This window comes from Atractosteus spatula, chromosome 15 (genome assembly GCF_055471065.1).
Source record: "Atractosteus spatula isolate fAtrSpa1 chromosome 15, fAtrSpa1.hap1, whole genome shotgun sequence".
NCBI lineage: Eukaryota > Metazoa > Chordata > Actinopteri > Semionotiformes > Lepisosteidae > Atractosteus > Atractosteus spatula.
In genome coordinates, this window is record NC_142720.1 from 21,959,724 (window position 1) to 21,971,842 (window position 12,119).

The 12,119-nt window shown below is 34.1% G+C and overlaps 1 protein-coding gene across 1 annotated transcript in view; it reads right to left on the reverse strand.

The window, feature by feature from the left end:
• Positions 1-12,119, reverse strand: part of csmd1b (CUB and Sushi multiple domains 1b) — a 203,723-nt gene that overhangs the window by 85,005 nt on the left and 106,599 nt on the right. The window contains exons 23-26 of the mRNA XM_088933977.1: positions 10,763-10,954; positions 8,073-8,211; positions 7,059-7,258; positions 3,832-4,026 (exon numbers count right to left, since the gene is read on the reverse strand). Of these exons, the coding sequence (XP_088790103.1) occupies positions 3,832-4,026; positions 7,059-7,258; positions 8,073-8,211; positions 10,763-10,954 (726 nt within the window). The remainder of the gene's footprint in view (positions 1-3,831; positions 4,027-7,058; positions 7,259-8,072; positions 8,212-10,762; positions 10,955-12,119) is intronic.

Genomic DNA, 12,119 nt, shown 5'->3' on the forward strand with positions numbered 1-12,119 from the left:
GATAACATAGAAAGAAAGACAAACATGAGCAGGAATTTATTAAATCGGAAATTGACAGGATGACTTGATAAATTCATGTGTGAAACGGAAGTGCTAACTTTACCTCCCCTGGCTATACAGCGATTGGCAATTATGCCTGCAGCCCTTCAAACACCTTTCAACTGCAGTTTCACCTTCCTGACTTGTAGAACTGAAAGATTATAAGATGAAAAATTGCATACCGCCCTGTTCATTGTGTTACAATTAAGCTCTTGATTGGAGAACCTCTTTAATTTACTCCTTGGGAATCAGCATTTGTAATATGCCTTGTATGTTTCCTCTACTGTATATGGTCACAAATCTCCTGTTCTTCTGCCAAAACTCAGGTTTTCCACACACCTTAGTCCTTTTCTCCTACCATTCTCTTAGGAATGCCGGCTCGATACTTTGTCCAGCTTAGATATTATTCTCCCTTAATAATATTACTGGTTATGTGACTCAAGTGACTGGTTTTGTTTATGTGTCATTTGAATAAAACAGACCTCCCAGATGATGCAGTCCTGCATGTAATAATGAATAAATATAAGAGCTCCTTTTATTTGTTTCCAGTTTTCAATATTTTCAAAAAATACTTTTACGCCAGTTAAATATGGCAATAATGACACAGAAGCATTTTTAAAACAGATACTCTGTCTACTATATGTAGTTTAGAACAATGTAGTTACAATGAATTATAAGGTTTGCATTATGTCCAAAAGTCTCACTTCAGTACAAAACATGCATGTTATTTTTATATTAAAGACTAAACAATTACACTAAATAAAAGAAGAGTTTTTCACGCTAAAAACCTTAAATATTAAGGAACAGAATAAAATATGAATTTTATGGAAATTTCATTGCCAAAATGAGGTCATTCATTTATTGTGAGTGCTCTGCATTGCATTCCATAACATTTTGAATTGTATTTTTGAAGTTCTTAGTGAAAATGTAATTATTGCTTATGAACCAAGCAATCAAGGGTTTGTTTTGTATGTGTCACACAACTCAACACACATTGTTTTGGGAAAATAAAAACTTCCAGTAGGGTTGTCATGGTAACAGAGAGCAAGATCACAGGACAAAAATTGAGCCGGGGAAAAAGGGACTGTTTATTAATAAAGAATTTGTGTCTCTCGGAAAACAGAAAACTGGTTTAGCTGCACATGATGAAATGCTGGCTCTTGTAATTACATTTCAAGCTATTTTCAGGTGTTTAAATTGGGACTTCAGATAGAAGTTAATAATGCCAATTACAGTAATAAAAGAAATACATGTGTATGATGAGTTTATATAGTCATATAATTACTCCACTTATACTGTATCTGCTTTCACCCAAGATTTAAAACTTTTAGAGCAATTTCAGAATTCAGACAATTTACCTTCAGAAAATTAAAATTCATTTTTAATATCTAAATCCATAGAGTATACAAGTAGAAGCATTTACAAATGAGTTAAATTTCAGATGCACTAGAACAAACTGTTTAAAATGTTTTTTTTTTAATTAAAACTGTTTTAATTCATATGAAAGGATCAGAAAAAAATACAAATTGAATGCAGGAGCAGTTCCCATTGTCTGTCAAGCAGGCCAGCGACACTGCCTGAGTCGAGGATTCTTGGCTGCATGGACAGAATGCAGAACTGGACTCTGCCAGGAGGTCAGAGGTAACAAAACAGCAAATACTGGTGCTCTAATGGTTAAGAATACAGATAACTGTCTGTCAAAAGTGACAGAAAGCGAAGTCCACACAATAATAACTACTAACATACCTAGAAGTGTACCTTTTTACTTCGAACAAAAAAAAAAAGGTTGTGAGCCAAATATATCAGCAGTGTTGACAAATAAATGCTCAGGCTGGAAGCAAACTCAGGATCTTGTGCTCCCTAAGCAAGAGACAACTTAACCATATGAAAAAAGGGTCAGATCCATCAGAACGGTTGGTTACAGAGTTTAAACCCCATTAGGCTGATTTGCATGAAGGGGGTCAACAACATTTGCATAAAAACACATCATAATGCAATGAAGTGGCGTTCAGTTAGTAACCCTCTAATTTTTATGTTACAATGTAGTGTCTGTATTGCTCTACATCATATACCATAAATGGATTTTAAGAGAATGCTGGGTCAAACAACAACATAAATTGTGACACATTGCATCCAGGGACATTTACTGCCCAACGCTGTGGTCTAAGTGCTGTAATAAATTGGTGAAAAATATATTGCACTAATGCTCAAGGAAAACAGAACTCAGACTTTTTTGTGAGACTGATTTGTGGAGAGAGTTATAGTCATTTGAAAACAACCTTTCTTCTGTAAATCTTGCAGTCTTCCAGACAAAAGGAATGGTGGTCATCGTGGTGGACTTTGAAAGTGAATAGAATCAGATATCCTAATATCCTACCTTACAAATTAGTCTGTTACTATTTTTATTTTGATTTCAGTTTGAACTTTGTGGTTTAGGGCAAACACTCGGAGATTAAATGCAGACCCAAAGTGGCAATGATGCAGATGTGAGCTAGTAGCTATCCTGCAGCTACCTGTCTGTGAGCTCTGACCAGAGCCCAGACTTCAGAAAGGAAAGAGTGTGTGAGTGGCACTCGCTGCCACCCAGGCTGTTACAGCAGACAGAAGAGAAGGCACAGCCTGCCCAAGTCTGATTAAGGCACGTGTTTGTCTATGATTCCAGTTCTGTCCTGACAGTGAAAGCAAAACACTGTGGAATTTAGTCAAGTATTAACAATGCAACTAGAAACTAGGTCAGGTGACTCAGAGGGCTAATTTACAATTTACTAGCCTTTAAACTTTTCAAATTTATAAAAGGGGTGATGTCACTGTCCAGAGCTGTTATCAACGATCTTCACCATAAATATAAATACAATAAAGCAAAAGAGGGAAATATAACCTATAAAAGCTGTGATATTGATTTACAGCATCATAATACTGTATATACAGGAACACTACTTTTATGCCTAAGAAAAATACTGAACTTTCTGGGAAGAAAGAAGTGAAAGATACCACAACTTCAAAATCGTTTTCAGAGAAATGTGATGAGTTTGTAAATATACTTGAAATTTGGGCAAGTACTGTAATTTAAAAAAATAGTGCTGCAGAAACCTAATGTCTATGAAGATTTGACCTGCTGTCTTAGCTGTCACAGGCAGGGGGACATTAAATGAAATACACGCCACCTGCCCAAGTAGTGATCACCCAGGGCACATGCAAGCTGACAGTTAGTCACTGCCTGCACTTGCACTATGCAAATGCACAACAAGTTAATCGTAGAAAGCATAAATATTTTATAACATATAATGCACATCTATTATTCAAACAGTTACTTAGTCCCTTTGTGGGCAATCAAATGTTGTTCATTTGTCTGAGTTATTTTTAAAGATTATTAAGCTACACATTGAAGGCAGTGACAGTTTATTGTGCATTTGTGTGGAAAGTCACTCCTCTTAAAAAACAACAACAAACAAAACAGTTCTATAATGCATTTTTATGTTCTTCCCATGCAATACAGCACTAGGAAACAGAAGGTCTCTCAACCCACCGAATGCTAAAATGATAAAAGTAAAAATCACTCATAAATATTATTTATATATTAAAAGAGAACTAAAGTTGTCCATTTCATAAAATAAATTAATTCAACAATTAAAATAGACTGAAAAAGAATAGAAGGATCAATATATTTTTCAGTAAAATACTACTCAAAGACCCTTTAAATTTCTCAGTTTACATGTATATGAGAGATCTAACTAGTTACGTATTATTTTGCGTATCTGTGACACTGTGTATTAATAGTTGATCATACTTCACCTTTGCATGTAGGGAGGATTCTTTCCCAGACAGGTTTCCCATCACTCCCTATAATGCATGTTATAGTTGAAGGTCCAATAGTTGTGTAGCCAGAGTCACACTGATACGTCACTGTTGAACCCAGTTTAAAATCTGTTCCTATGCGAGTGCCATTCATGATATTTCCAGGGTCAAAACAAGCCTCTCGTGGTTTTTCTGTTTTGAAAAATAGTAATGAAAATAATATCATGGTTAAGTAAGCTATACAGTATATACAGTACTTTATATATATCTACAGTATATATCTATGTAATTTGAACATCTTCATACCTAAGGTACAGTAAGAACAATATGAGGCTTAGGAAGTCCACTTATTGTGGATGGGCTTTAGAAGGAACGGTTTCACTATGAACGCAGTGGATCTTCTTAAAACAGTCTAACCCACATATACATATTTAAAAAGAGGAAGAAAAAAAATCACAGCAATCAGATGAAAATGAGAAAAGTATCGCTAGAAGTCTGCCGAAAACACAGTGTCGCTCTCTCAAAAGTAACCTCTCGTTCCCACAGATGAAAATATTATTACAGTTCTGTGTCACTGGACACTTCATGAAGGCAGATAAAAAAATCAATTTGTTCTTGATTGTTTCTACTACAGGGCTTCTATTGTCTTAATATCATCGACAGATATGAGGGAAAGACGTAGATATGCACATCACACATGGTAATGGTAATTGACTTTACATGCAGAAAAAGAGTGGAAAGTCAGAAGACAGTTCTGTCTCCTGTAGCTTTGTGATGGAATAAGAGCTAATTAATATTCATACCTATAATTCACTGCAACTCTTGACACATATTATAACCTACAACGCCGTTCCTTCTAATGTTTATGCATATACTGTATGTATATCATGAGAATGAGTGTTAAATAAAAGCTATTTCAACCTGAGAGGAACAGAACAATCTAAAAAGAATTCTAATTCTGTCTTTTTTGTATTAATAATGCCAAATATATTATATAGTATGTGTATACGGTATGTACCACTATACTGTATATACTGTATTATATAAAGTCTATAGTGTATATTAAGTGGTACATATTATTGATAAATAATCAGTAAATGTAATGAACTTCTTCACCAAATGCAATAAAATGTTAACAGATTATTGCAAGGGTATCACCCATTCATTACCAGATATATTACCTTTCTTTTTATATCACAAGCCACAATTGTTTGCAGACCAGACCCATATGCATAGGAAAGTCAAAAATTAGTTAGTATTATTTATATATGAACCATTTCTGCTGCAGGAGTGGTACCAGAAGTGTATTCTTGTATTTCTTTGTTTTGCCAGGTATATCAATTAACAACAAATTTACAAAGACAGCTGGAGGCCCCAGTAACTTATTTACTGAAGCTGCAGCTTCCTCCATTAGAAATGAACTCCTGACTCTCCTGAGTCCACAACCCTAGTCACTAATCCACACAGCTGGTTACCGATAAGAATTGTTATTTTTCTAAATATTTTTGTAAATATTATACAATTTATAATACTTTTAGATCATGACACTATAAAATTGTGGGTAACTCTGTTATTCCATATATACTGTACATACGGTATATTTATCTCTTAAGAGTCTTTATCTGCTGATCTGCTAAGCTCAGATTCAGACAAATAATAATCATACAAATTTATTCATGAACATTTTTAAAGATACTCAAAATCTTGTAGAATAACAAAACAGAGTTGGGCATTGTTGCCTTCAGTGGCATTGTTGTTCTGTATTATTTTTAAAAATCTGTGATGACAATAATGTTCCAACTATTAATACAATGAATTTGAGGTAGATTATATAGTGTAAGTCTTTATATAAGGTATTTATATTCTAAGAATACTTGTGAAGACTGCAATTATAAACCTATCCCAAAGCAGAAGGAAACTCTCTTGTACATCGTACATTCTGTAATTAATTTAAATGCAATTAAAATGAAAAGTAAAGTTGAACAGTTGTCTGTGTTATTAAAAAGGTGGTCACCAGCATAAATAAAACAATTCTGTATTACAATCCTGACAAAAGTGCAGTAACTATTTAATTACTGTAGAAGTGACTAGACATAAGTAAAACACAAATCTAATTTCCCTTTAATTATTACAGCAAAATGTCCCAAGAGTAGAAATCAAGGCAAAAATTAATAGATTGACTAGTGAATATACTAGATAGTGTAAGTTATAAAGCAAACTCAGCCAAAACAGAGTCTCTCATTTAATTTAGACTGTGTTGCTTTGTACAATAACAGGATAAGGATTACAAGGAAAAAAAAATCAAACTGTTTGAACAAAGATGGTAAGATGTCCTAACCATGATGTATACTGTTCAATTGTTCCAAAAGGACTTCTTAAAACACTAAAGATTCATACTGGGGCTCAATACTGTAATATTGGTTTGGGCTTTTGACTCATAGCTGCAAGGCTGTGGGTTCAAATCCACCCTGGGTTGCTGCTGCTGTACCCTTGAGTAAGATTCGGCACTCAGATTGCTCTAGTAAAATCCTCCCTCTATAAGTAAGCACAAATGTTAGTCACTTTGGATAAGTGTTTTGCCATATGAATTAACATGACCAATTGCCTATGGTGGCACATTCAGATCACTGGGGTTTTGACAGCGAATGGCTCCACTAATTTTTATTTTACTGGTGGGGAGTTCCTCCTTTTTGTACTTTTTACCAGCACCTCATTTTCTTTCTGGACTGTTTGCATTAGAAAGGTGTACAGAGAAATGTGATATTAGAAATGTAGAACAGCCACTAATGTCAGTAGCATAAATCTTACATAACAAGAACAAATCAACTTCTCTACAGTGAACTAATACAATCTTTCTAGTTTTAATGTTGTACAAGGCTCACTGCTGATTGCAAGAACGAAGGAACATAACAGGTATATCTGCAAGCCCTGACAGCTCAAAATTAACATCTCCTGAAAACAGTGAAGCTTTTCAACATCATGGACCTGTATTTTAAATATATCAACACAAATTGTACAATTATGAACCGTCATCCACATCAAGCCTTAAATCCTGCGTGATGCACAAAATCGAGAGTTCAGAAAATGATATTTTTGTGACTCCTCCATTTTGTGTTTACATTTCATTATCTCTGGATCAAAACTGATGTTTTCATATGATTGGGCTTTTATGGTAGAGTACTATTAATTTATCTGTAAAAAAAATGAAAGCAAGGTATAACAGCTTGCCTTTTTACCTTTGTATTCAATGGCAAAACCAGACATCCCAAGAGAAGCATCACTGCGAAAAGCCAGAAACAGGCTATTCCCACTGCTCTCTATCCTATCAGGAGCTTGACTGCCTTGGAAACTACCAATCAGAGGGCCATTGGAGTCTTCTCCCTCATAAATATGTAAAAAGTCATAACTGGGTTCCATGTTGAAACTGAAAGAGATCAAATAGGATTTATAAAACAGTGAAAAATACTTTTGCAAAAGATAAAATGAATTGCTGGAAGAAATGAAGATTTTCCTCATCCACTAGGATATATTCTGCCACACAGAGGAGATGAGAGGTTGACGTAATTACTGCTTATTTCTTAAAAACAGGGGATGAAAGAAAATGACGCTCTCAGAGGATTCAAACAGGAGATATGATGAGAAAAATGAAAAATTTTATGCAGCACTAAAATCAACACAGCATTTTTTCATGTTTCAATATTCTGTTGCAGCTGTTTTAGTCTTTGATTAAAAAGCATTTATGACATAAAAGAAAAAATATCATTAACAGAAGGAGTTAGACTGATGTCTTGTTTGGTAAGATCATATTATAACAAATCTCACACCAAAGCCATACAAAGCTATTTTAATCTTTTAGAAACTTTGCAAATAAAGAGCTACATAATTAAGAGAGGCGTTTTATGTGTCATTGTTTATGGAAACATTTGTAAAAAAAATTCCAAGGTAAATAAGAACAAAACTGAAATAGCAATAAGGCTTAAACTGCTTTATTTACATTATCCACCAATATAATAAAAAGCTCAATCTTATAATCAGCTGAAACAAGATAAACTAGCATTTATTTTATTCTGTGATACTTACATTAGACATTCACTCTTGTGATTTGCAAGTCTGCACAATTCAGAAACCATGTGGTGTGATAAATGAAGTCTAGTCCAGATTGCTTGCTTAAAAAAATGATTGTTTTAAAACATTTGAATGTATAGTAGGCGGCCTCCAGCAAAGCATGAAAAGCATACCTCTTAAAAATCAAGGCAATTACAAAGTCAGGATTGACTTTTATTCTCCAATCACATTCCTTCCCCGGAGGATAAGGCTGTGGGTAGTTAGGAGATAAAATCACCCCGGCTGGGCCTGTCACATTTCCTCCACAGGTAGCTGTCACAATTATAGGGCAGGGAAAAAAACACAAAAGATTAAACTTTTAACTTGAAAACGGGAAAAAAAGGACTACATACTGTGTTGATTGTGTGACAGATTTTTTAAGTAACTGTCAGACTTCAGATTTATGAAAATGTGTTGTTAAAATTCATATTGTTCGGAAAGAAAAATGTAGACAAACGTAAGTATCTTTTCCTTCTGAAACAAACGTAAAACAGTTACAAAATGTAAGTGCAATTCATCATGAATAAGATTCAGTGCACATTTGATGGGGATATTCGATCTTTAATGGCTAAAAATGTGCTGAATTCTTAAAAGAAAAAAGAATGCATGGATCGACTGGATAAAAACAAACAGTGAGCATCACAGGCAATTTCTGGCCATGGAAAACTCACATTGACTCAGGTAAAACCTGTTGTTGTCCTGATGGGGTGTAATTAAAATATACTTTGTCCTAAAATGAATAATGTACTGAAATTCAACTTTCAGTGAAGAGCTGAGAAGTATTTTCATACTAACTCAACATCTATTAATCTTCCTAATCATGTATAATATGAATGAATATAGTATGGTATCACATACTGTACTATATGAATGAATATAGTAGGATATAACATAGTATAATAATAATTCATTTTCATTATAGAGTGAAACAAATGGTATTGAGCCACATGCAATACAGCATACTGTACAGCTTTAGGATTGATTGACAGTGTGAAACTATATAGTAAAACAGAATATTAGTTTATATTGTCTGTATAATTTATTAGCTCTTTAATTGCTAGCACAAAGTGAAAAAGATGTGCAGAGGTTGCTGAAATGAGAAGGTGTACAGGAGTTTTTTCTTCAGGTAAATGAACGTAGTGAAGAGAGAGTAGGTATTCATCACCTCTCACCTCACGTTAATTTACTCGTATTCTTTAGAGTCCTTTAGCAGTTAAGAACCTAATACCTACATTAGTGTTTTATTTATCTGATTATGAAACATGGTACAGAAATCTGATATTCAATAAATCTTACTTCAAAGTCGTTTTTTTCCCCACAATCAATTTGTCTGAGAGTCTGGATTCAGTGTCATTTAAAGGCTTTAAAATGGCAAAAACTTGCAACATTGTATTTGTGGAACACAAGTGAAATGCATTGCTAGATGTATAAATAATGCTCTTTCTTGTCTCTTTATAAAACAAACAATAAATAAAGAAATTTCAGGTGCTCTAGCTGGTAAAATAAATAAGGTTGGAAGGTTGGTATGGACATTAATTGAGAATTACGTATTGTAAGCGCTGAATATACTGAGAGTCTTTTGTGTAGCAGTTTGAGAAGCTATAAATGTCAGAATCCCTGGAGATCTCTCATGACACAGGAGTGGTAAAAGCATATGACCATAAAGAGAAATGCAGCTGAAGATATTAAATAAACATGAATGACTTTTGTCGATGTTCAGAATGCTAATAACAAGTCATATTAAACCAGAGCAGTCTTTCAGCACAAGACAAGCAGTACTTCACTGGAATGTTAAAACCTGTGTGGTACTGTTCTTATAGGGCCTCAGAGGATTCCAGCGCAGTCCAGTCTGTGGCAATAAAGATTTTAAAACTACCAAGTCCCTCAAGGTCACTCAGGAGACACAGATGCGTTAAATATATGCATGCAATTTCTTTGTAAATTTTCTAGTTATTAGGAGACTAATTAAAACTATTTCCTTTTAAAACAGCATAGAAAGGGACTGAGAGTGAAAAATGTCCATCATAAATAAGCACCTTTTTTACGACATGCATTATTAAAGCAATGAAGCTTCTTTCAGATGAAGGACTTACATGATTTGAAAGTAATTATGAAAGACCTAGCTTTACTTTGTATTCACTTTGATATTTCTTTCTATACTACTGCTTCACTAAATCATTTTGACCTCAAGGGTACAGCTGCTTTTTTCTTATTTTTAATAGATATTAAAAGTAGCATACAGTAGGCATAGACTTACTGGAGATTACATAAGTCGTTTAAAAGATGTTAACACAATGCTTAAACAATAGTAACAGATTAATCAAATAAGTCATTTCATTCTTATTAAAGCCTGATTAGAGTGGCCTTCTCATATTCCAAAGATACTTGAAAATTAAAACTTTTAATTTGCAGCAGGAAGATGCGTGCTGAATGTTTCATGAATTTGTCTTTTATTTTCATGTCCCAGACTTGACAAAATACCCAAACAGCCCAAAAAAGGCATGAGATCTCCTAGACAGAGAACCACAAAATAAAAAAAGTTTCTATCTTTTCTGTTTAGAAGAAATAAGACTGCAACAGCTGTAGCAGTCAGAGGGAAAGCACGCTAATTTGAAAACTACAAAAAAAATGAATTTTTAATCAACTGGAAATTCTCCGTCTCCTTTAGTGTCATCCAGATGACTAGTGGAAAAAGAAAAACTTGATTTTCATTGTAACACTTGGAACTGAAAATCCCTTTATATCTGAAAGTCTCTTTATATCAGAAAATGTAATGCAGAATTAAATATGCAATCTACTCAAACTACTGTATATACGGACTTACCTATGCATGTTGGGGGGTCAGGTTGCCAAAAAAATCGATTGTTAAGCTGCACACATGTGATCTGTGCCGCCCCTTGTATTTGATAGCCAGGGTCGCACTGGAACGTGACGGCGTCGCCGGGCTCGCGGCTGTCTCCATACCGCGAGCCGTTCTGCGGAGTTCCCGGATCATTGCACGTTGTAGCGGTTGTAGCTGCAGCAGGAGAAAGGATGTGCTGTTCAGAGCAGCAGTCTGGGTCTCTTTAACTGATCGCTCTCTCTCGTTTGTTCGGCATTGATGTCTGTCATTCAGTAAATCCTACTTTAAGGGGTTTTTTTTTTCCCAAGCCAGAATTTTATTTTTATCATTCTTTCCTAATTGTTTTGAAAAAGAAACGCAATTAAAAATGTAATTAAAATATGGGAAGTCATTACATACATCTAATGCACAAGCCACTTCCCCCAGGTTGTCCTGAAGTTTCACATGGTCTGTATAAGGAGTCTATTCGGTAAAACACTATAGTTGGGTGCACATACCAATTGTCATAAAGACACATAATTGTAAGCATTATGTTACAGGTATAATATATAACAAGGAACACCTTTCAATGTAATATTGTCTTTTGATCTTGCAGTTGCTATGAATTTTTGCGAATTAATATGAGATAATATTAAGCAATTAATGAATACTAACAGCAAATAATAATATATATTCCCAAAATAATTGTGATGGCGTGTTCTTTAAAAGACACCATAATCCTAAAAGAAGCTGCTTGTCATATACATACTGTATAAACATCTGTTTCACTGCTCAAAGTCAGCTCCTGTATATTATGCTGATAAGTCCTTAATTAGAACTAAACAGCTGGCCATGACTGTGTTAACTTTACATTTACATAAGAAGAATTAGAAGTCAGTTTAGACTTTTCTGCTTCTCAGCATTGTGAAATAACACGATATAATGAATATGAATTTCCATAACTAATTGTGTCTGATTTAGCATTGGCTAACTTTTTGAGAAAGAGCTCTTAATTTTATTATACTTCAATTAAAATTAAAATAATTATACTAAATCAACCTACTTTATATAATCTGTTTAAAATGTTCTTCAGGCTTCTTTTTACTTAAATGTGTGGAGTTCTCATGTTCTGTAAACCTCTGCATTTATTTAAAATAGAACGGTTACCTTGAAGACCCTTTTAATAAAACACTGTTAGTACAATTGTTATTGGACCCATAGTACAGTGCTTTAGATTTTTTAAGATATTAAGCCCAAGGATGTGCTATAACGATGAATCTCTGTGATAAGGAACATACTTTATCTACACTTTCACACAGCATTTCTTTTGTGAATGATTATATATATAGCAACAAATGTG